Below are 27,013 nucleotides of genomic sequence, written 5' to 3' on the forward strand. Positions count from 1 at the left end.
AGAGCATTAACTAAAAGGGCATTGCTTTCCTTCCTATTCAAGAAAGAATATTAGGATGCCACTGAGGACAACATATTAAATATACTTAAATATACTCTTTTTAAAATAAATAATAAAAAATTTAAAAATGAATGAATGAATGAATGAATGTCACAAATTTTGGTAGTTGAATTACAAGTATGAAATTGCCAGGCTCCCTCCAAATTCTAACACTCTTATCTGGCATGCACTTAAACAGACAGACTCATTAAACATTTAAAAAGAATGGACAAAAAAAGATATGCATAGGTTATTTAAATGGTGACAGGTAGAGGAAAATCAAGGAGAAGGAAATCCAAGGCTATATGATTTCCACAGATCCAAAATAACTCAGGACAGTCCTGTTTATGTGTGAAGTTTCCTCCAGTCTGACAGCTTTCCTCACACTGTCCATTTCATCTGTAATTTCTGAAAAACAGCTTCACCAGATGAGCCTTTAGGCTAATTTTAGCTCCTCTAAGAAAGCAAATTGCTTCCTATAAATTCTATGGGAACACAAGGGAGAGTATGAGGGTCTATGTGAGCAAAACTGTGTAGGAGAGTCCAAAGGACAACATAAATTCATTGAAGGACAAAGCTAATGTCATGGAGTGAGGTTTAGTAGAAAAAAATGAAATCTGACATCAGAGCTTTGAATTTAATTGAGCTAAAATACAGTATCCAGATGAGGGTGACAAAAGTAAGAAATAAACATTTCAACATGACATTTTAAAAGAATCAGAAAGATCCTCAGGCCAGCGAAACATAAGAAAAAAATAAACAAATGAGACTACATCAAACTAAAAGGTTTTGACACAGCAAAGGAAGCCATCAACAAAATGAAAAAAACAACCTACTGAATGAGAGAAGAAATTCACCAATGATACATCTGACAAGGGCTTAATATCCAAAATATATAAGAAACTCATACAACTTAACACCAAAAGAAAAAACTATCTGATTTAAAAATGGGCAGAGGACCTGAATAAACATTTCTCCAAAGAGGACATACAGATGGCCAATAGATATGTGAAAAGATGTGTTCGACATCACTAATCATCAGAGAAATGCAAATTAAAACTACAGTGATATATAATCTCATATCTGTCAGAATGGCTACTATCGATAAATCAATCAACAAGTGTTGCCAAGGATATGGAAACAAGGGAACCTACATGCACTGTTCATGGGAGTGTAAATTGGTGCAGCCACTATGAAAAACAGTGTGGTGATTCCTCAATTAAAAACAGAACTACCATATGACCCAGCAATTCCATTTCTAGGCATTTATCCAAAGAAATCCAAAACACTAATTCAAAAAGATATACGGCACCCCTAGGTTCACTGCAGCATTATTTACAACAGCCAAGATATGGAAGCAAATTTAGTGTCCAACAAATGACAAATGGATTAAGAAGATGTGGTACATATATACAATGGAATATCACTCAGCAATAAAAAAGAATGAAATCTTGGCATTTGTAACAAAATGGATGGGCCTAGTGAGTATTACACTAAATGAAATAAGTCAGACAGGGAAAGACACATACCATATGACTTCACTTACATGTGGAATCTAAAAACAAAACAAAAACAAATTCACAGACAAAAAAAAACTGACGCCTGCCAGATGAGAGATGGTTTGGGGGAAGGAGTGAAGAAGGTAAAAAAGATTAGGAAGTATAAATTGCCAGTTGTAACAATAGTCACAGAGATGTAAAGTAAAGCATAGGGAATATAGTCAACAATATTGTAATAACTACGTATGGTGTGAGATGGGTACTAGACTTATTGGGGTGATCACTTCATAAGGTATATGTGTCTAAGCACTATGCTGCATACCTAAAACAAATATAATACTGCCTGTCAACTGTAATAGGAAAATAAATTAAGAATGGTTTTTAAAAAGATAAAAATATTTTTAAAGAATCAAAATGATTTGTAATTACAGTATTTTCAAAGATCTTTTCCTTCTCCCACTTTCCTAAAATAAACAATAAAACTAAGAGTAACATGATTTCATAATTAAAACTGCACAACTAATTTTCCACACCTTGGTTCTACAAATCTGAGAGGGTAGAGAGGACACAAAAGGAAAGAGCCTGGGATTGCTGCAAATGAAAAAAATACTTTTTATATCACTAAATTTTACACCAAAATCACAGTATTATTTTGGAAAACACACCCTAATAATGACAATAATAATAACAGCTACCACATAATAATTACTATGTACCAGGCACTGTTCTAAGCACTTTATGTGTATTAAGTCATTGATTCTCATAATAGTTTTATTCCCATTAGGCTAATGAAAAGAGGCACGAAGACTTTATAAAATTTGCCCTAGGTCACCCCCTGGCTATGGGCAAAGAGACATCTGGTTTGTGGTGATGCTCTTTTATCAATCAGGTGCAAAGCAGACGTACACTTTTGTTTATCCTAGCTTGATGCCTGGGTTGGTGGCCAGAGCTATTTCATGCCTGGGGCACATAAAATCATATTGCTAGACTGTTTTCCTCGGTCTTGGGGAGAGATGAGAAACATTGGTCTTATAAGTAGATTATTAATTGAGGTTTAGGGGGCGTCATCTTAAAATGTTCTGTGGAGATACAATCATTCTGTGCTAACTTCTAGACAAAGATAATGTAAGCAAGTGGTTCTTAAAGAGTGAAAATGCCACCTACCATGGTTTGCGTGGCATTAGTGCAATAGGATATGGATATATGTTATTCTACACATAAAACTGATTGCTATGAGATCAAGTATAAGTGAGTCACAGTTGGTTGTTAGAAAGTTAGGGGGTCTGGTATGGTAAGAGGTCGTATTATTTCATAGGGCTGTTATGGCAAAGCAATATATTCTGAGGACCCAGACTGAGTACAAATTCTGAGTCTCTGCTACTTAACTGGCAGTATGATCTTAGATTCATTTAATTGGCCTCTTTTTCACTTGAAAAGAAAAGTTTTAGTAATAGTACATGTCTGAGTTGTTCAAAAGAAGAAATACATGAGAGGCATTTAAACTGAGGCCTTGCACAGTTGCAGCTACTATACGAGCACTTAAAAAAAAATTTTTGGCCGAGATTACAAATTTGCTAAGGGGAGAAGCCTAAATTAAAATAAGCAGTCTGATTCTGAAGTCCATGCTCTTAATTAACCAAATTGGTTAATACCTTAAAGTCACTTGGAGAGTCAAACTGGACAGAACTGAAATAATTTCTACTTTCTCAGTATCCTGTCAAGGTACTGCTCTTTACTAGTCACCCAAATTTTAATCTCTGAGGTAACCTTTCACCTGTCAGTGCATTCCATATTGAATTAGTCAACCACCCAAACTCTGCCCATTAAATACTCCATTACCACTCCTATTGTCATCATCCTGGTGATCCTACAGCCAAAAAACTACATCAGCTGTTCAAGAAGCCAATAGCTCACGCCAACCTTATTAATAAAACATCTTTTTCATATAAACGGCAGGTCTCTTATACCAGTCGTACGGAAATAAATATAATCAAATATTTTACATTTCCCCATAAAAGTTCTCCTTATTTATTTTAGTCCATCATTTTGGCCTACGTATTAACTTTCCCTTCCAGATATATACCAAACACAAACTAAGCAAAACTTTAAACTAAAAATGTATCAATCATTCCCTATTCAAATAACATACAAAGGCTTTAAAGTTGAAGTACTAGAAATAAAATCTACAGGAAAAGAGGATAGCTGGATCAAACTGAGTTTTTAACCTTTAAGTTACACTGGGGGTAGAAGGTGGAGGTAGAGTGCTCTCCATTCAATTACCAAAATTATGACTTATATGACCTTCAAGGGAGCACAGTGCTTCCTTTAATCCATTTTGGTTCCAACGAGTATCAGTGAGACAGTTTGGAGACTTTTAAAGGACTTTATCAAATAGAACCAAATAGAAAAAGAGGCCAAGAAATAGAAACAGAGGCCAAGAAATACAAACTGGCAGTTACAAAGAATCATAGAGACGTAAGTACAGCATAGGGAATATACTCAATAATATTGTAGTAACTACGTATGTTGTCAAGGGGGTACTAGGCTTATCAGGGGATCACTTCATAAGTTACATAGTGTCGAACCATTGTGCTGCACACCTGAAACTAATATAATACTGAATATCAACTGTAATCAAAAAAATTTTTAATTTTTTAAATAAATAAAAAGAAGCTTAAAAACAGTCCACAGCATTCAGTAAATCACAGTGCTCTCCAATCTCTTTCACTTCCTGCAACACAGACGATGTTATTTACACAGCATACCATGGTAAATCACAAGACTGCTCACAGTCAGTGGTCTCAAGATCCCAACACACTGATGGCCCAGCCGGGCATTACTTGACAAGTTCCACACTCAGAAACGACAGTTTATTTGTTCTCAGCATTTATCGGTTCCAATTTTTTTTTGAACCAGAGCTGTCCAAAGCCATGGAACTACTCCAAAGGAACGTCATGGAGATGCCTTGCTTCCCAGCTCCCTTTGTGCCAGTATATGGGAAGTGCTGTCTCCTCTTCCTCTCAAGAGGCAAAAAGAAAGAATAGTTCATTCTGATCTATACCTTGACCCCTCCTATTTTGTTTAAGTCTGGAAGAAATGACTCTTAGCTGCTTGGTAATTAACTGACAATATGACTGACTTCAGTCAATTAGTGTACTCTTATCTCCATATATGAGGAGTACCTACCTGAACCAAAAAGCTAAGGTGATCGGATATTATAAAATATATCATTATTAGATTTGAAACTTACCACAGATATTAATCTAGTATGATATAAATTAGATTAAGTTCATATTATCCGATGCACTGTAATGTTTTCATCTCCTGTGGCACTGCAGCTAACACCTCTAAAAATGACTGTTAGAGCAGTAGCAAGGAATCGTGGCTCCACTAAGAATAGCTAGCTCTAGTCTCTAGCCTCCAATACAATCTGTTGCAAAGACAGCCAAAAATAATGTCCAAAGATTTGCCAGTTAGAATTTTTGAAAAGCAAAAGGCAACTTAAGATCCTAAACATACACTGATACAGTATGACATCAAGTATTACATGGAACCATGTCCCCATCTTAGTCACTTCAACTTATGTAAGTGTCTGAAATCTCACTTATTATACTGTAATTAAATAGGATGGTAAGAGTCCATATTCTGCCCTGCATACATTCTAGAAATTCCAATTTTATTAAGTTAAGAGTCCTATGTTTGTAATTTAATGACATCCAAATATTGTAGAACCTCTAACTTTTGAAAAAATAATTTATATATGTATATATTTTAATATAATTTAACAAACAGGCTTTTGATGGAAAAAAAAACTAGAACAGTAACTTGAATAAGTCAGATTAATACTTTTATAAACTTGTGGAAAAGAACAAAACCATTGAAGATAATGTGTGTAAGACTCTGATGGTGAACATATATACAAGAGGAAGTCCACCATCACTATAAAAATATAACTAAACTGAATATGAGGGCATGAGCCACATCTGTCTTATTTACCACTGTACTGCCAGCACCTAACACACTGTCCAGTACCTAGCAAGCACTAAGAAAATACTTAAGGATGAATCACTGGGTGTATTTAATATAGGCTAGAGCTACATGACCACTTGGGAAGAGTACTGTATACAGAATTAATCATCAAAATGAGGGGTAGAATTTGACCAGAAAACCTTGAAGTCTCCTTCGAATCCTAAAATTCCTTTAAATTTTCATCACTACCCAGTGAACATTTTAAATGAGCATCAACTCTATTACAGGAAGGACCTTTAGAGAAATGTCTACCAATAACTAGAGGTTCCATCATAACCTACCAGTCTTTTTATATAAATCTTTGTCAAGCAAGGGGAAAAAAAAGAGAATGAAAGAGAATCAGTAAACATTAGTGGTCTTCAAGGTTAAATCAATCTTATTTATATATTTCCATATTTAGAAACTAAACAATTAATCTAAAAAATGTATTAAAAAATAAACCTTTAAATGTTATATTCTAACAAATAATTAGGGGAAAAATGCTCCTATTATCAAAAGTGAATGTAATCATTTTTTTCTTTATAAATCATTTTTAAGTCTATCAGTTAAGCAATTACTCAGTTACAGGATTGATTTTTAAATAAACAGTACTTTTATATTTGTACTTAACTAGCTTTAATGATAAACCACAAATATGTAACTACATCTCCCTACCCTTTTCTTTGTCCTTGTATAGAATACAAATATTTTTTAAAATATTGTATCATATACAATATTATAGAAAATTATAATCACAGTCATGTATAACTCATACATTGGAATAATTCTGAACCACTTTAAGCCAAGAAAATAATACCTGTTACTTTTCATATTAAGTACATTTTCTTTAATAGTTTGCTAAGGTTAAAAGCATACAGTTAGAATTTGGTAATATCAGAAATATGCAAAATTCTAAAAGCTATTTAATCTAGCTCATGTGCTTGTCTTTAGATTATTTGGCAGGCAGAAATGGGTAAATAATTGCTTTGATTATTTATAAACTAATAGGCCATCAATTGTTCCTGTCACTGCTTTATTATTTTTTAATAGTACTTATCAGTTCTCATGTAATATATAATTTACTTACTCATTATAGTTAGTGCCAGTCTCTCTTCACTAGAAATTTGAGGTCTAAGAAAGAGATTTTAATTGGTCCACTGCCATATCTTCAATGCCCATCCCAGTGTTTGACACATAGTAAACACTCAATAAATATCTGTTAAATAAATGAACTGGCATTAAGTCATAGTTAAATTTTCAAAATGGCTATAAATTTTAAAGCAAAAATCTGGAAAAATGAGTAAACTACAAAAAATGGTTGTGTTTTTCCTTTAAGTACTCAGAAGCCAACTTTTTAATGATTTTTTTTTTAAATCACCAATTATCTATAAGTTATTAACTTCTAGACTCCATCCCTATCCCATTTTCATGTTTAGGAAACAATTCTTTGCTCTTAGTAATAGTGTCACATCATTTTGCTTTAAGTTGACACTGTCACCAACAAGCAACAGGCTGCTTTGTGAGATAAAATGATACATATTACCTAGGTAGAACAATATTATATAAGTAAATATTCATGTAAAATTGAAAAGCATTTCCAGAAATTTTAAAGAGGCCACATTCAGTTTAAAAGTTAATGGAATGTGGGGGTGGGAGGGGTGCTCCATAGTGTAGTGGTTGGCATGTCTGCTTTACATGCAGAAGGTCCTGGGGTCGCGCCCCTGGTGGAGCCATAGACCATGCCAGGCCCCAGGTGCGATGGGGACCGGGACAGGGACAGGGATGGGGACCAGGTGCACACCGTGAGTGAGCACATGGGAGGAGATGGCCCCGCCTTCATAGATCCAGTTCTTAAGGGGAAACAGCAACATCCATAGGTCAGGGGTAGAAGTAGGGGAGTGGGGAATGAAAGAGGGAAAAAACAAGTTAATGGAATGAGTAAAAAATGTTACTTATGAGCAGGAAGCCTTCTTGTGCCTCTTTTCAACTCAGAACATGTCTCTTCCTCCATTTTCCTGGCCTGTCGGAAAGTAAAACATTTAAAACCAGAATCCCGAGTTCTACCTCATCTTGTGTATCAGTACTGAGAAGTCTCAAGAAAAGCAGTTACTGCCTGGGGAAAGAGCCCAGTGAACCTCTAAACAATGGAAACTGCAATTAATTCACAAATTGATGGCACTTCTCATGTAAGTTTTATAGCAGTTTATTTCTCTTTCCCAAGCAAGAACATAGCACTGAATTTGAGAAAAATACCGAAGATACTACTTTTAACAAAATTCTTTAGTCAGTTATAAACCCAATAGCAGAATCTAATTTTTTTTATTAGAACACTGTGGCTGTCATAATCAAAGTTATTCCTGAGTTCAACACATACCATGGGTATTTCTTCAGTATCCTCAGGGTATTGGTTCCAGGGGGTTGGACTTCAAGGATACCAAAGAATCCAAAGATGCTCAAGTTTCTTACATAAAATAGTGTATTATTTGCACATAACCTCCACACAACCTCTTCTATACTTTTAATCATCTCTAGATTACTAGTAATAACTAATACAATGTTCAGTACAGACACAATCATCATAGGCCTAACTTCAGAGTGTCAGCAACAATGTAATATTTTCTTATTTAACATTTTCCTTGTGGCTAGTTGAATCCAGGATACAGAATCCACTGGTGCAGAACTCACAAATGTGGAACCCATGGATACAGAGGGCTAACTGCTGTACACCCTAGCTTTGGAAGAAATAAAAGCTTCCAACACCTTAATTACCACAGATTTATATCATTAGACCTTTCTGATCTTGGTGGTAAAACACATTTCAATTTGTGTCTTTCTAATGCCAGTTAAACTTTCCTCATTTTTTTTAATTTAAAAAAAATAGGAAAACCCCTATCTAACACAAAGAATATTTTAGTTTAGTTTTAGAAAAGCTTTAGCAGAGAGTCAAAAGACCAGGGTTTTGACCAGGGTTTTATTATCATCTCGGCCAACATTAAGTAGGTTTATGACCCTGGGCAAGTTACTGAATCTCTAAATTTCAATACCTAATTTTTAGCATAAATGAAGTAAATTTCAACATTTAATATAAATTCAACTTACCTAAAACTGTCAGTTTTATCTTTAGCTTTCCAAATCTTAAATTTACATAAATTTTCCCAATTTTTAAAATGATATGTCTAAATTCCCACATGCTTTTCAGATTCTGGATAATTCTTGGCCTAAAGTATCTTTAAGCTAGCCAGAATTAGCTGTTTAAAGAAATAAACTTTACTAAAGATTTATTATCTTTAAGATTAACTTTAAAAATGTTGACTCTATTTTTACCTTTTATTATATTTGAGACGTCAGAAATCATTCCTACTATCCCCCCCTTCATGGACACATTTCAGTACAACACAAAACTATTGCTGATAGAAGGACAAGCTACATATAAATACTTCTTTCTAATTGAAACATATGTATATAATTTCAAGGCATTTCTTAAACATAAGGAAAATCTAGTGATAAAATTTGCTATAACAGCAGACACATCCACATCATTAAAAAATTTATAACTGATTAATACACTTTTAATTTTCAAACACTAAAAAACTTTTCTTCGACAAATCTACATATCTGTGTTTTATTACCTCAGTAATACTCTCCCCCTAAAATTTTTGTATATTAGTGATATTAGTACCACTAATAAGTACCACTAGAGGCCACCAAATACTTCACTTTTTAAAAGTGACACGTATAAATTGCAAGGATATGACTATGTACAGTAATTTCCATAATTGGAAAAGTTCCACATGAATACTCAAAGCACAATAAAAATTCAAGCCAAAAGATATGACTATATTTCATGCAGTAAGTAGGATGTCTAGATCACCAAAGATCTTGATTAGACCAAGAAACAGGGGGTAGGGGTATGATTAGTACTAAAATATCATACCTTTGAAATAACCTAGAAAGTTGATGCTCTCTGTAAACAGCTGTTGCCTTTTATAATCAAATTACATACCTATATATAGGTATATACACTGATACAAACAGATAAGTAAAATCCCAGAGTTCAGTGTTCTTTCCTCCATATCACAAAGTCTTTCACATGCAGTAATGTTTTTATATCTAAAGTTAGCTACTGTCTATAGCAATTAAAACTTTGAAGAAGTTCTACTGTCAAAGTCACCAACAGATTTGAATACACCCAAAATTCTGGCTTCAAGGGTTAAATCTGGCAGAGGAGAATAGGTAACACCTAAGAAAACTTTGCTCTGAGATCTTAGGGAAACTGCTGCTAGTCTCCCATGTCCCCTCATTTCTTCCAGTGTCCTCCTCCTCACTAAAGGTGAACAGCAAAAAATAAAGGGCTCACCAAGTAGCATCCAGAGATTCTGCAGAACCAAGTGATATCTATGAAACAAAATGGGACTTCTTGTAATCTGACTATCCGACACTATTTTTCAAGGATTTTCAAGTACTCCGGGGAACACTTACTCAGTCATGCTTTTGGTGTTCTATCTAAAGTCTTTTCTTAACTAAAAATCACAAAGATGTTCAAAGTTTTCTTTTAAAACCTTTATTGTTTTAACTTTTATATTTTGTCTATGATCCATTTCAGGTTAAATTTTTTATATGTGTGAGGTAAGGTCAGGCTAATATTTTTCCCAAATGGTTACTCAGTTGTTCTGGCACCATTTGTTGAAAACCATATCTTTTCCACAACCAAATTACCTTAGCAATCATACCAAAAATCAATTTACCACATATGCGTGGATCTACATGTCTATCCTTAAGCCGATGCTGTCTTACATACTGAGCTTGAAACCAAGTAGTGCAAGTTCTCCAACTTTATTCTTTTTTCTCCAAATTGTTTTGGCTATTTGATTTATAATAGGTCTTAGAAATTTATTCATGTCACTGCATAAAGCTCTATCTCATACTTTCCTAAAACCTTTTAGGAGTAAAATATACATAATGTAAAATGTATCATCTTAATCATTTTCAAGTGTGCATCTCAGTAGTGTTAATTACATCCACATTGTTCTGCAACCACTCTCCAGAACTCTTTTCATCTTGCAAAACTGAAAATCAATACCCATTAAACGACTCTGGCCAAACACTACGGGCCTATAAATTTGATTACTGTCTGTATCTGAGTTGGACTACTACAGGTACTTCACAAAAATAGAATCATGCAGTATTTGTCTTTAGTGACTGTCTTATTTCACTTAACATAATGTCCTCGAGGTTCATTCATGTTGTAGCATGTCAGAATTTTTCCCTCCTTTTTTAAGGCTGCATAACATTCCATTGTGTACATAAACCACATTTTGTTTATCCAATCATCTGTCAATGGATACTTGGGTTGCTTCCATCTTCTAGCTATTGTGTCTAATGCCACTGTTCAAGCTCCTGCTTTTGGTTCTTTTGAGTATATACCCAGAGGGGAAATTGTTTAATTATATAGTAGCTATATTTTCAATTTTTTGAGGAACTGCCATACAGTTTTCCATAGCAGCTGTACAATTTTACATTCCCACCAAAGGTGCACAAAGACTGTAATTTTTCTACATCCTTGTCAACACCTGTTATTTTGTTTCTTTTTTTTTTAATGGTAGGCATAATAGGTGTGAAGTGATATCACATTGTGATTTTGATTTGCAATTCCCTAATGATTAGTGAAGTTATAGCATCTTTTCATGTGCTTGTTATCTCATACTTAACAGTTGCATTATATTCTGATGAATGACTAATTCAATCAGTCCCTTACTGATAGACACTGGGTAGTTTCTAATCTGCCATGAGCAACCTTATACTTTTAATATATATAAGTAACCATACAAATCGGTTTGTTCAGGAATAGTCTCAGTTTATGAATGTTTTCCAATTTACTACCTTTCCCTCTCAAAAGCATTCTGGTTTAAATTATATATATTTATACCAGCATCAGTTTAACTATAGGACAAATTGCTAAAAGTGAAATTAAACAAGAAGTACCTTCAATTAAACCTTCCAGGCTATTTGTTACCAGAACTTGCACCACATTAGAACCCTGGTATTTGAAAAAGACACCAAAATATGGATTAGCTCTGCCTGAGACATATAGGCAATGCAGTTAAGAATATAGGAATGGCAGAAAAGGATAATCTAGGCCTCAGGGACAAAATACTGACGGAATAGAGATACCACCACTTTCCAGAGAAAATAAAATACCAAAAAAATGAAAACTGAATCTTATAGAAAGTCTGTAGTAAGGGGGCCACAAAAACAAGAAAAAAATGGGAAAAAGTATCTCAAAGTGAAATTAAGAGAAAATTAGCATGATGATGACTGTGTTAAATTTTTTCTGACACCAAATGTGTGGATTTTTTCCAACACCAATTAGGTACCCAACAATTCAATTCTATTCTGACACTAACTACCCAGAATTAGCACAGGTCAAGGGCTGAAGGCTCAGCCCCACAAGACTGCCCTCATTTCAGATGCCAGCTGCAAATGGGATGTACCTAGGCTATCTACCACACTTCTGCCTGTAGACTACAAATATGGGAGTTCACACAAATGCCCCCCTTGGGTTTAATAATTTGCTAGAACTCACAGAACTCAGGCAAACATTTTACTTACATTTGCCAGTTTATTACAAAGGCTACAACTCAAAAACAGCCAAATTGAAGAGCCGTATAAGGCAGGATGTGGAGGGAAGGGTGGCACAGAACCTCCATGCCTTCTCCGAGCTCACTATCTTCCCAGCACATGTGTTTGCCAACTTGGAAGATCTCGCAACCCCTTCGTTCAAGGGTTTTTAGGAAAGTTTCATTAGGCAGGCATGATTGATTAAATCATTGGCGGTCAGTAAGTGAACTCCACCTCTTCCCCTTTTCCCTTCCCCAGTGGGACTAAAATTTTCAGCCTTCTAATCACGTGGTTGGCTCCTCTGCCAGATCAGCCCCCTTCCTGAAACAACCTAGAGCCCCCTGAACCCAGAGCCATCTCATTAGCCATACAAAAGACAGTAAATTTCAAAGGTTCCAGGAGCTTTGAGCCAAGAACTTAATAAGATAATGACTAAATATTTATTTTTTATTATACCACAGAGCCTGAATTAATGATATAAAAAAATAAAGTGGTCAAGGAGAATTAAGGGAAAATATCTTTGGATTCACCAAGAACACTGTTTCACTTTTCTCCTAGGCACACATCTAGGCTTTATTTTCCCAATTCCCATTAGTTAATTGTGGATGTATGACTGGAACAGGCTAGAAGTGATATATACAGACTTCCAGGCCTACACAATCAACCCACTTCCCTATCCTCCATGCTTTCTCTTACTACTTTGCCAACTAGATGCTGATGCCCAAGATGACCCTGAGATTCACACTGTGAAGATGGCCAACCCCACTCCCATCTACCCCTCTGCCCTTAATTACACTTTATGCTATATGAAAAAAACTTCTATCATGTGAACCTCTAAGATTTCAAGGTTCATCTATTTTAACAGCTAGTATTATAACTGCGAAACCAGCTCAAACTAGTCCCATTCTGTTTCTAACAAGTTACTGAGCTGTTGCTTTTCAGAGACAGCAGACGAACACCAAAGGTCACACAGCCAAAGAATGCACAGAGGAGAGAATTTTGACCTCCAGTCACCAACAGAACCAATGTCTCAGGCCCCCCACGGAACCAGAGGACTGGGACATGACCAGAACTTGAACACCAGAACGTTTTCAGAAGAGAAGAGTCTGCTGTCCAGAAAGATCCAGTGCCGAAGCCCCTTATCATATCCTACTATAAATGGCCAAGTTCCAAAACTCTCCAGTCAAAACTGGCCCTACCAACACTTCCACATACCAGTCTATTCCCTTTAAGCCCTTAAAACTCACCCCAAACTCTGGATAGGAGAGACAGATTTAGCTTGCCTCCTGTCTCCTTACCAGTAGACTTCACAGTAAAGCCTCTTTCTCAAAGGCCAATGTCATGGAATTGATTTCTATACATGTCAGGCAGTGAACCCTTGCCCTGTAACAGAATTACCTTAATGAATTCAGAAAAAATTAATGAATTTCAACTTTGCGATTTGAGAGTGGAGAGGACACACACTATACTTCAGAATAAACACCTGAGTTGTGGGTGAGACAGGTGTATGACATGAAAGTAGATGGCAAGAAATTATATTATAGTTCATTAAAATATTAATAGACAATCAAGTACCTGATAAAAGGCCTGTAGAAAAAGTAATATTATCAGAAAGGGTAAATTAACTTTGTTCACATGTCTTAAAATCCCAGATCCCATATTTCCACTGTACCATCCTAGTCTCTTAGAGAATTGGAGATGGCAAATGAAGAAGGATCATTTGAAATATTTCATAATGAAGCAGAAAAAGGATAATAGCTAACACAGGGTAAGTCAAGAATATTTTTTTTAGCAATAGTAATGATACTTGGGATCAACAGCAGCAGAAGAGTTAAAAAAAAAAAAAGAGGAAAAAAGTAGAGGTTAAGAAATGTAGAATAACCCATAGCAGTGATACGGTAAGACATGAGAGTAGCAATATTCCACGTGGTAATGAGGGCCAGGCTATTTGCAAACAACATGACTTTGTAATAGATTAGGCCTGTGTAGTTCTACATCTTCCTTAGGAAGATCTCTATGGCGTCGAAGCACTAGGTATGGCAAAACCCCATCATGGCAAGAAACCCTTGTCTAAGGTGGTCTGAGAACAGTACTTAAGTAGCATACCATAAAGACTACGTAGGTGAAAGAATCTCTAGCATAACTGAAGCTATCGACACATTAGTAAAATGAACAGAATTGTAAGCATGGAGGAATATGAGAAGAATAACACCAAGACTGACTATCCTCCACCTCGGAAATGTTGAGAGAATCTACTATTTCGCATGTATCCTCTAGACTCCATCAGTTTCTAATCTGCTATATGGTTTTATTACCTCAGAGACAATTGTGTGGGAGTAGGAAACAAAAATGTGAGCTCAAATCACTACTTCCGAGCTTAATACTCATTTATATCCACTTGCTTTGTTGTGAACATAACTTAAAAAGTCCTTTCTGTAGTCCCTAGTATGTTTTAAAAATCATTCCTTCATACTTCATAGCAGTATTATGTTTTCAGTCTCAACTCTAAGCAAAATTGAGTCTTTTCCACACAGCCTTTACATCACTTTTAAAACCTGCATTCATTACCAACTGCCCCACCCCAGCATAGAGGGGTTAGACGCTACCTAAGTATCTTTTATAATTACATATTTTTTATTTTTAGCTGCCTTCTTATATTTCTCAAACTCTCTAACTGGCAAATTACCCTTCTCATCTATTCTAAATAATTATACAGCTGGCTTATTATACTCATATGCAAGGACCAACATTTTACTAACTGGACTTCAACTTCTTAGCTAACGGGCCTGTAATTGCAGCCTCTTTATATCTCTGTGAACCCTGATTCTGTCGTCTAATATGTTCACTACCCTTCTGATCCTCCTTTCATGCTATTCCTCTACAAAAAGGGGAGAAAAATCACTTTCATCCTTTCTACACTCAGTTCCCTAACCAAACAGTATTTATATCTAGGTCAGATGGATGACAGCTTTCCCATTTGTTGCAATCAATGCATTCTAAACAGCTTAAAGAATTAAAGCATTACATGGTATTTATACTTACTTCTCTGCCTACAAATAGCATCCTATAGTAAGGCTACTTCTCCTATGTTACAACTGTAGAATATTAAATACAAAATTTCTTCCTCTCTTCTCCATAATCTATACTTTAAATTACAGAAAACTGTTTTTACATTGAAGGTAATCAAATCACTAGTCTACAATTTAACTGAACTAATTTCCTAAGAACCTCAAATTTAGAAATTCTAACTAGAAGTTTATTACTCTTTTACTCAAGTTACAAAAATTTTAACACCGTACTTTAGTCTTCCAAAAAAAAAAAAAAAAAAATCTACGAATGTCCCACGGCAGACACTCTCTCGTAAAGATATGGCACATTTTTTATGAATTATGATATAAAAAAATTCACTTCTAAGACAGGGCATCTCTAAAAAGAGGCAGTGCCAGAACAATACTATTTTGCTGATGTCCAAAACCTAGCCAATAAAAACATTTGTTCCCATAATCCAAAATAGACCGTTAGCCATAGATGCCTCTGCAAAACAATTCTTAAATTTTCTTTGAAATATTGTCACTAAAATTAACTGAAACTTTATTTATATGACTGTCTGTGGTTTCCTTGTATCCCTAAAAAACACACAAAAAGATATAAATATCCCAGAATTGGAAAAGTAGTCATTATGTTTGGTTTAGCTTATTTTATTTTCATATTTTTATTTTTAAAATTCATCCAAATTAAAGTTCAGCATTTCTCAATGAAAGAAAAGAAAAAGAAGGCAATTTCTTTACATAAAAATGGAAAGAATAAATTCAGCATCCTCTAAATTAAATTTGGGATTTGACTTATTAGTGAATGCCTAACATCTTTTCCCACAAGTTATAAAATTTAGTATTCACACTGAACACAATTATCTTTCATTTAGAATTTAAATACATCAAATATATGCTGTCTGGGGAGGAGAGGTGGGAATAGAAAATAATTTTGTTATAATATTATGCTCTGAATCCAGATTTGCCCTCAGATAAAATGAATAAGTAAAGCTGGTTTATATCCAATAATGTAGTACTCTATGAATATCTCTAAACCTCACTTCCTCTAAATTATAGAACCCCATTTTCAGACCCTGCATTTACACTAAAACACAAATATTAACCATAGCTTAAGGTGTCATTCAGAATATTCTAAGATGTTGGTTGTCAAAAGGCCTGTCTTTGAAACCTAACTCTGCTCTATTTTATCTCTTAAGACCCTAGTAAAAATTTTTAAGCTTCCTAATCCTCAGTTTCCTTATCTGTAAATTAGATATACTACCATAAATTATTTAATTTATATGAGTTCAGTATAGTCGATCAGCCCTATAACTGTTAGGTACTAACACTAATGTTACATGCTAAAAGTTGTTCCACTATCTTGAAAGGGGCTAGGATTTTTTTCCCTATAAATCATTGGAAGAGGGTCAATATCACCCAGGGATTAACAAACCACTTAGAGACTGAGCCAGATCACTTTCAATTAGACTATAATTTTATTAGTCCTATCTCAGGTCTTAAAGCTATAGGAGTTATTCTAGATTGCATAGTATTTCGCAGTTACTCAAGTTATTGCTGTTCATATGCAGAACAGCTACATGTCCCAAATACATGAAATATAGCACAAAGTGATAAATAATAAAAAAGACAACAAAAATTTAAAAGTTAATGATTCTATTATGTTTTTAAATGGACTTTGATAGATGTTAGGTAAACAAATTTATTTTGTATTTGACACAGCACAATAGACATTAGAGGATCAGAATTGCTATTAATTACAGAAAAAGGAAAAAGAAATTTCCAATGTAATCCAGCAGATCAAAGTCTTGAGATGCTTTACTAAGAATCAGCCAAGAAGTCACGTAGGAAAATCTCAGGTGAGGAAAAACTCTGTCTACTTCTTTAGCACCTCCATTTCACCAATCAGCAAGCAGTACATGACTCTACTGGTTATTGGGCAGACACTGACAGTACTTGAACACAAAACATCTGTCATATACAGAAAAACGAATTTACTAAATAGTAAAATCAATAAATGTACCTCCCTCACTACAGGAGAAATATCAGAGGTACTACAGTATCTATTCCCTTGGATTTCAAAATATAAAAATTACCCCTTATCAGTCATAGCTAAATAGCTAATGTCAAATCAACATCTCTGCCCCAATAATGTCTGTTCTTCTTAAAATTTATAAGGTAGTTCATCGTCCATATTGTCAAATTGATGTAATTCATTTCCCTCCATACTTTGATGTGAAGGAAGGTAGGAACTCACCAAAAGTCCTAAAAGGTCCCCAGCACTAGACATTTCCCCTTTCAAGTCATCAATAAAAGGATGCTTGAAGAGGTTTAAAAGTTTTAATGGTGCAAATAAATACCTAATTATTCACATCATAAGGCCAATAACTAGTATTTGTAAGCATGTGGGGGAGAAAAAATAGGAATACAAGGGGCTCTGCAAAAAGTGACTTTTTCTTGGGTCCTCACATTCTTTCCTCATCTTTTTAACACCAAAATTCAAGATTTACTCTCTCTGGGTGTCTACAGAATGTACAGCCTTTTTTACACAGTTGGGTTATAACAATCAAAATCAGGCACTGGGCAATGATTCTTTTCTTTTCGGTGAAGCAGAAATGGATAGTCATTAGCTAGAATGAGAAAATTCACAATTTTCAACAATGGTTTTACTCCTAATGGATATTCTGATCCACACTAACGAGAGAATAAACAATTCTTCCTCTTGGCCAAGTGCTGCAAGATGTCAAACAGACAGCAATAAGAGCAGCAACGACAATAATAATCAACCAGCTACCTCAGTTAACGAGCACTTACTTGCTTTATGGAAAACATTGTTCTAAGCATTTTATATGTATTTTTTAACACATTCTATCTTTTTTAAAAACCCTATGAGATTAGTATTGTCATTATCTTTATAGATGAGGATTCTGCTGCTCAAAGAAGTAACTTGTCAAAAGTCAAATCATACAGCTGGGATTTCAACACAAGCAGTCTCCTTGAAAGTCTACACTATTCATTATCATACCAAATGTTCTCTCAGCAAGAACCGCTTTGAAGAACACTTCTCGTGTGTGCGCGTGTGTGCACAATATAATACATACATAGGCACACACTCCAGTATGTTTGAAAACCAAACTTTATAGTGAAATTGCAAAGTACATTAGTGATCATCTTTCCAGTCCCTCATTTTATCACCATGGATCACCTGCCACCAAATAGAAGAATGTCCTACCTATCATAAATTAGATTCCTTTAAAATGGCTGACAGAAACAAAGCAGTTGAATTGCACTATAATAAAGCAACCGAAATATCTGCAGCTAAAAAGAAAGAATTCGATTTGTGATTTCAAAACCAACTCATTATGACTAGTTACCATTAAACCAAGCTTTTTTTTGGGGGGGGGGGGTCTGGTTTTTTTTGTTTGTTTGTTTAGTTTTCACCAAAACAATAATCTGTAAATTTCTGGAAAAAATATAATAAATATTTGTTTAGTGACACACGATCACTAAAGCTACTGGACTAACATTTTAACTAATGACACAGAGGAATTTTTCAGCTTACAAGTACACAAAGGTCATCAACTTCATCTTTAATATTAGAGAGAAGTTTAAATAAGAAAAAGATCAGCTATTGATGTATTCAAAAGTTACTCTACTTAGGAGGAGAGATTATTTTTAGTAATATGTTACAGTTAAATCACCAAATTATTTAACAGCAACTATAACATAAATACAACCATAAATATAAAAAGAAAAGTATCACTATAAACATATAATAATGCAACAACTTACCAATTCAATTCCCTGTGGAAAAGGTGTATCATCCCAGTCCTTCTGTGGAAATCTCTGAATTATTTTCCCCAGACCTGCTCCTGACCCTATGAATAAAATCAAAGTGAATTAGTTACAGGGTACTAAAAATCTGAAACTCATTATATTGATACTTATTTCTAAATAAATATTTATGAAATAAATTGATATACTGATTAAATATTTTCATGTTCTAAAGGGTATAAAAATAATTATCTTTTAAGCATAATACTGAAGTGACAATTAATCCCAATTCTATAGACTCTCAAGAGTCACACATGTTAAAAGCTAAGAAAAATGGATGGAGGCACTGAAATCTAGTGTCTCTACCACAACATGGAAGTAACTGTCTTTTTTTCCAATAATCTTCTTAGTATCTCATGTTGAAAATTAAAAAGAACTTTTCTCTGAAGACAAAGTAACTTTAAGTGACACATGAAGCACTAATCTTTAGTTATGTTATAAACACTGTTGTGAGTAAAATAACAATTTTTAGAGTGGCCTGGGAACTTAACCATTCTCTAGGCAGAGTTTCTCAACATCAGAACTATTGACATTGTGGGCTGGATAATTCTTTGTTGAGTGTTTGTGGGGAGCCTCTGTCCTGTGCATTGTAGGATATTTATAAGCATCCTTAGCCTCAATCCACTAGATGCTAGTAGTGGCACCTTATCACCACCACCATCAAAAATGTCTCCAGACATTGCCAAATGTCCTCTTGCAAGGGCAGAACTGCTCCTGGTTGAAAACCACTGGTCTATATCACTGTTAAAAATTATCCTGTACACTAAAGAATGGATCAACTTACACTTGAACACTGGGGATGTAATCTGTGAGTAATTTGGGGATGGAAAGCATATGTTAGATCTAAACTGCTTTTTGCTATAATTTTTACAGAATTCATGTGCTTGCATATTCTAAATTTTGTCCCAGGTCACTGTGAAGTGAATGCAACAACATTCTGAGTTGATTACAAGTACATCTAACTTAAGGAATCATGTAACATCTGATTCAATGTGCTAATATAGTTTTTAAATAATCATCCGCTATCATCCCTTGCCCTTATCCCTGTGAAATCAACTTACCTCTTGACTCTCACTTAGAGTTCAATCATTTTATGGCCAAATTTTTATGTTTAAAAGCAGAAAGTTAAATTTACTTTACTGACCAACTCTACTATGTTCTAAAACTGAAGTCACATTTGAAAACGGCAAAATAAAAACTTTCTCAATTAAAATTAACAATTGCAGTACAGTAACTTCTCATATCTCCATCATTATAAAGCAATGAAAGATTTCCTTAAGAGTAAACTAAACTAGTCTATGGCCATACCACCCTGAATGTGCCCGATCTCATCTGATCTCGGAAGCTAAGCAGGGTCGGGCCTGGTTAGTACTCGGATGAGAGACCACCTAGGAATACGAGGTGCTGTAGGCATTTAAAAAAAGAAGAGTAAACTAAACTAAAAGTGATTTATCATAGGCACATATTTTTCAAAATCTACCTCAAGCATCACCACTTCTGAGCTAATTCAACAAATTGCTTGGTACTGGAGATACACAAATGAAAAAGACATGACCGCTATCCTCAAGTAACTCATAATCTATGAGTAGAAACAGACAAATGAACTGATAAATTCAGTATATTACAGTAAGTGCTATGATAGAAGGGAAGCTACCTAGCATAGCAGAGAAGACCATGGAAAACTTTCTAGAAGAAATAACAGTAAGCTTTTTCTTTTTTAGTACCTGCTTTGTATTCTCTAGCATACTAAATCTCTGGCACTTAGTTCATACTGAGTTAAATGTTTATTTTAATAAATTTGTTACTATTGACAGAAATTGTTTTAAGCTCACATCTCCCTATCTTTTTAAACAGAAATAAGTGCATGTTATTTATCTCATCATATTTAATCAGGTGTCCCTATATTGTTTATTCAGTTCTGAAAGTAATACCTAATGTATTTTAGGCTCAAGAAATATTTTACCACACTAATTTTTCCTATTTATAAAAATGTTAACTGCAAAAAAAAAAAAAATGTTAACTGCAGAAAAATTTCAAAACACATAAAAATATAAAGAAGTTACCCATAATCCTATTCCTGAAGACAATTACTGTTGACATTTGGACTAGTTTAGCCTAGGGTTTTGTTTTGCTTTGTTTTGTTTGTACACATGTATTTTTTCTACAGAATTGAGATCGTACTAAACCTACCTTATATATTGGTTTATTACTTAATATTTTACAATGAGTTTTTGATGATATTGCACCTACATTTTTTAGTTTCTCACTATTATAAATAATGCTACAGAAAGCATCTTTCTACATAAATCTTTATCCTCATCTCACTTTACCCCATTAATTGGTCAGAGTATAAAAATGTTAAAGACACACAAAACCAAACGGCCCACCAGAATGACATTTCACAATTTTTTTACATTCTATGTATAAGAATGACACTGGTGTTTTCACTACGTCCTTACCAACAATTGTTATTTTAAAATTTTGTTAGTTTCAATTATTGCAAATTTGATAGATGATATGTTCCTCTTTAGCAGGAGCATAACTTTCAAAAGTTCTCCAGAAGCAACATATTATTTACTGATTTCATAATAATATGCGGTGTTTCAAAAACATGAAAGCATAGTTTGAAATGCTGATATAACATTTATAAATGTACAAAGAAATTTGATTCATGAGTGGTAAGACTTTCAGTTATATAATGTTATTTGAAAATGGAAATTAGGTTAGAAAAAAGGCAAAGATAAAAAATAATAAAATGATATTTCACTACAAATAAAATGTGGAAAGAGCTACAACTTGGTTTCCATGTTTGTAAATTGCTGCAGCTAACAACATTTGAGGAATTTATAAAGCACCCTACAAAAAGTAAACAAATATTTTCCAAATCTTGTTTTTTGATTTTTAAGCATTAAGCCTGAAATGTTTAGACATTCTGCAGATTTATGTATTTTTATACGATAACTATTCTTATAGGCAGTACTGGTTGTATGTAAGAATGCTGAAAAGATGACATTTTACATTGAGGAGCACACAGCTGTGAGGGAAGACTGTTTTAGAATCAGACAGCCGTCCACCTGTGGACTAATCCTTATGTCCAGAGTGACTGTTAATCAAAGTGACTGTGAAGGTATCTCCTAGTTGCACTGCATGTTACATGAGGCTGGGTGACTGGGAAGGGGGAGGGAGAAATTCCTCAAAAGAAAGGGGACCACTTTCTAAAAAGGAGAGGTTTTAGGCAGACCAAATTTATTGTCCATGGCATTGTATGCAGCTATCTTGGAAGGAGGGAGCAATTAGTAGTCGATGCCTTCATGTTTTTCTTCCCAGCCCCTACTCTCCCATTCCATCATAAAATCAAGAAATTTGACGACTAAATGGAGTTAATATATTTTAAAAAAGGGAATCCTCAGCAGAATACCAGCATATCTGGAAATGTCTTTCTTTGAAAAAAAGTATATCTGCTAGACAAACTGCCCAAAACAAATTTAGGAAGGGTGAGGAAATACTGGCGAGGTCAGGCACACTTTTCCCTCCTTTATGTTTGGCAATCCACGTTCCCGTGGGTCCTGGTACAGCTGTCGGGCTACCCAGGCCAGTCACAAGGATTAGCAAGTGACCTAGGATGATCCAATCATCCACTACCCCACTGACAAAGTGAGTATTCTAGCCTTGGCCAATGACTCTAAAGGAGTCAAACAGTATTCTCTGTGGTAGCTAACTAATATGCTATAGGTATGGAGTTGCTACTGCCTATGAGAAAGAAGGGTATCTGCAGAAGAACTGAAAAATGAGTAGGGGTTAATTAGGAGATGGAGAAATGTTAATACGTACTCTGTTCTACACAAAACAAGATGCTTGATATTTGTTGACTGTACCAACTGACAAAAATTAATGATTTCGATGCTTTCTGTGTGTGGTTACAGTGTAGATGTACCAAGTATATACTGTTTGTTTTAAAACAAACTCTGGACTTTGAGAAATGCTACTGTAATACATAATTTACTAAATCTTTTTCTATGTTTATCTAAACAAATAGATGAGGAGTTATCTACACTAGACTTGTTTTATGTTGTCCATCTGCCCACATCCCTTCTATCAAAAATGGTACCACCTACAGTCTAAGGGTGGGCAGCAGTCATATTCAGGAGCATACAATCCTACCACCCTGCCAGAGAGAAATTACTAAATCACTTATTTGGTTATTACATTTACTTTTACTTATCAGTCTTACTTCACTAGAATGCAAACAATGATTTCTGGCCTTCTTTGTTTACTGATGTATCCCAGGCACTTAGAATCATTCCTGATATATATTAGATACTTAATAAAACACTTGTTGAATAAATAAATGAGACTGTTAGGTGGATAAGGCATCTATAAACTGGCAAGCAACTTGTGACCAGAATGACCTGGCTGTAAAATGTATGCTAGACAAATCATATTTCTCTACTGGGGAATTTTTAATTAAAAAAGACAGACAGACTGACAGACAGACTAAAGCAGCCAAAAGATGTATAAAGACTTGCTAAGATGCAGTGAAAGCTAGGCAACCATAGGGTGTTCATGTGTAAAACCAAAGTTATAGAACAGCAGAAACACTGAGCAGAGACTTGCCAGAAGAAACAGGTTAACAAGACACACATGTAAAAAGGAAGAGATATGCCACAAAAGAGAGGCTATGCAGCTGTCAAGTTCTACCTCCAGTAAACTCTGGCAGCACTGTCATTAAACTTCTGAGGTCTTCTTACAATATTCCTCCCTCTTAAGCAAGGATGGGTCTCTATTCCTCGCCACTAAAGAGTCCAAACTAGAATACAGTGTAGGAAGCACTTTCAAACTGGTAAAGGGCCTGGAAACAATTACATTAAAAGGCTTAGTCCAAAACTTTAGAAAAGTAAGAAGCACATATGAGAACTGTCTCCATATATTTGAAAAGCTATTAGAAGATACAAAAGAGCAGGCTAGCGCCGAAGACATAATTCAGAGGAGTCATTTTTGAGTCAATATAAAGGAAGAATCTTCAGAGAGTAAGAACTATCAAAAAACATAATGAATTGCCACTGAAAGTGATGATCAGAGCTGGAGCTTTAGTACAAGATACAAGTTTTGGAAAACCAGGCCAAATGGTATGAGGACAAATCCAGAAAGCTTGGCAAAGACTATTACAATAATTCATTCATCCAACAGTAACTTAATACTAGGCTTTGTGGTAGGTGCTAAGGAGAAAAGGATAAAACTTGCTGTAAGAGTATTCAGGACATGAATTGAGGTTTTTGAAATCCAAACAAAAGGGCAGATGTAGGCCCAGTATACTGACAGAGAAAGATTAGGAAAGAAAACTGTATTGTTTAGAAATCAGGTCAGGAGTCTAATGAAATCAAAGACAGAAAAACCAAAAAATTCCACATTTTGAAAGAGATATTTTTATTTCTATTCTGACATAATAGCATTTAAGTCCAATAATGAGAAATATAAGCTTTTAAGAATCCAAATGTTGATACTAGACTAAGGAGGATCACATCATAAATTATATAACTGTCGAACCAGTATGCCGTACACCTGAAACTAATATAAAATAATATTGCATCTCAACTCTAATTGAAAAATAAAAAATAAAAAGAAGAAACCTAACTAGAACCCTTGACAATTAAAATGTTGACCAAGCATCATTGTCATACTCCCACCAAAAGACATGGTAGTCTTGCAAAAAAAGATTTTTTTTGCAGTCTCTACATTCGATATGGGTTATAGTTTCTCTGTAAGTAATGTTATATATTTAGCCATAACACTAAGCACTGTCTAAGCACCACCTCCAATACTGCCTGTCTTCCTTAAATTAGCATAATCTTAGAGGGGGAAAAAACCCAGAATTTAAAAAAAAAAAAAAAAGCAAAGATGGTTCCTAAATATCTTCTGAAAATTAAAATGAAACAATAACAAAAATCTGAGTGTGGACATATTTAAAATGGCCCACGTGCATTCAATTCCCTGAAAATGCTGCAGAAATTAAACAAATGTTGAGAACTTTCTCGGGGGGTTACGAGCGTGGAAATACGGAATGAACCATTAGATTCACATTTTTCTGTAGACAATTTACTTTCTGTTTCAGTATTTCCTTGCTCTTTTTATTGAAATGCTAATTCAGATTACTGCCAGTGAAACAGAAGATCCTATAATGGATATTCTGAGATTGAAAAGTCAAGGAGGGAATTGTTTCTAGTACATTTCTATGGACCCAAATGTTTAAGTTAAATCGGTGGTCTCCTCCTAAATTCCCATGACTTTATTCTAAATAAGCTTCCCCCATTTACACAGTGCAGCACTGATGTTACTCACAAATTCCAATGTAGCATGCAACAGTGGTTATCATGCACAAGAGACAGGAGGGAAGCTGTCTCATTTTATACAGCTCGGTTGCATTTCTTAACTGAAGAAACAAACTGGGACTTAAGGTTGTTGCCTGAAAACCAGCATCCATGCACATGCATGTCTTGGAAGGAAAATAAACTGGTTTTTCTAAAACACAACACAGTTCAACTTCATTCTGTGCATTAATTTTACATAATTTCTCTTTTGCACATTTTATAAATTAAGATCCTTGATCTGCCTTACCTAGACAAATTTTCGTACTCATATTTTCCATATTCTTCCTTTGGGCAATTGTCAAACATTTTTTTTAAAAAAGCATTTTGGTGCATTTCCAAGATGCCCTAGTAATAATAGCACCTAGTAACATTTTTTCTAAGCAGTCACTGGAGGTGCTTAACTAGTGTGTAACTTAGGTATGCTTTACCTGACAAGTCTTCTATATAAGTTTTATGCTTTAAAGCAAGAATGCCCATTCATATTGTATAGTGAGCATGTATGAAACTAGTGCAGTGGAGAAGCTGAAATTCTGTTCATGCTCTCTTCAATGTAGGTCTTTCCAGCTAGTGATTCTGCTGATTGATGAAGCAGCCATACTGATTACATGTACTGTTCCAGAAATTCAAGACCCATTAAGATATAAATCACCAAATGGTGTATACAAAGATCATGAAGGACTGTTTGGGATAAGGAAAATATATTTGGACTATACCCTGACAAATACTGATTGCCTCCTTTGAAGTGAGGATACACACACACACACACACACACAGGTTGACCACTGAACAACACAACGTTAAACTGAGCAGGTCCACTTATATACGGATTTTTATCAACAAATGCCGAAAATGTATTTTCCTTATGATTTTAATGACATTATCTTTTCTCTTGCATTATTCTAAGAATATGATATATAAAATATATAACATACAAAAGGTGCTAATCGATGGTTTATTTTATCAGTGAGGCTTTGGTCAACAGCAGTCTATTAGTAGTTAAATTTTGAGGGAGTCAAAAATTATAAATGCATTTTCAACTTCATGGGAGGTTGGTGCACACATTTTAATTATACAAATTCTAAGATGATCTCTGTGGTTGTGGACAGTGTCTAATGATAAAGACGGTCTAACTACTTCAGTCTGACCTACTGAGTCTACTTTCTCATTGTGATATTGTCTTACAGACAACTTTTCTGGTGCATCAAATAAGGTAAAGCTGCACAATAAACTTGGTTGTCTGCAAATACACAATCCATATAGCTTGTGGATTATGCACATGATGTAGAAACTGCCTCCTACCCTATGGCCCATCTGACTCCACAAATCCCTCTCCTCTTCCCATCCACTGATCAGTAGGCAAGCATTGTTCCCAAAGTCATATTTCCTTTCACTGCCCTTCTGTGTGACAAGGGTGATTTGGTAAAGAAAAGTATCAGCAAGGCAATTACTTTTCTAGTGTTTCTTTAAACCTTTGTTTCTAATAAGGCTGACAATGTAATTTGCTAATATATTATTGATAACTAATCCATTTATCCTTCTATATTCCATCAATGCAAAAATGTTTTCTGTCTGTTCACTGGTGTATTTTCCATGTACTCATATT

The 27,013-nt window shown here is 34.7% G+C and overlaps 1 protein-coding gene and 2 non-coding genes across 7 annotated transcripts in view; 2 read left to right on the top strand and 1 right to left on the bottom strand.

Moving 5' to 3' along the window:
• Positions 1–27,013, bottom strand: part of SBF2 (SET binding factor 2) — a 364,550-nt gene that overhangs the window by 292,161 nt on the left and 45,376 nt on the right. For all 5 annotated transcript variants that reach the window (XM_016147353.2, XM_016147354.2, XM_036220406.1 and 2 more), the window contains exon 2: positions 19,004–19,089. In XM_016147353.2, the coding sequence (XP_016002839.2) occupies positions 19,004–19,089 (86 nt within the window). The remainder of the gene's footprint in view (positions 1–19,003; positions 19,090–27,013) is intronic.
• On the top strand, positions 2,369–2,511 carry LOC118603314. Its single transcript, XR_004951188.1, has one exon. It is a non-coding gene; the product is annotated as a small nucleolar RNA SNORA48 (small nucleolar RNA).
• Positions 20,340–20,458, top strand: LOC118603354. Its single transcript, XR_004951203.1, has one exon. It is a non-coding gene; the product is annotated as a 5S ribosomal RNA (ribosomal RNA).

This window comes from Rousettus aegyptiacus, unplaced genomic scaffold (assembly GCF_014176215.1).
Source record: "Rousettus aegyptiacus isolate mRouAeg1 unplaced genomic scaffold, mRouAeg1.p scaffold_m13_p_5, whole genome shotgun sequence".
NCBI lineage: Eukaryota > Metazoa > Chordata > Mammalia > Chiroptera > Pteropodidae > Rousettus > Rousettus aegyptiacus.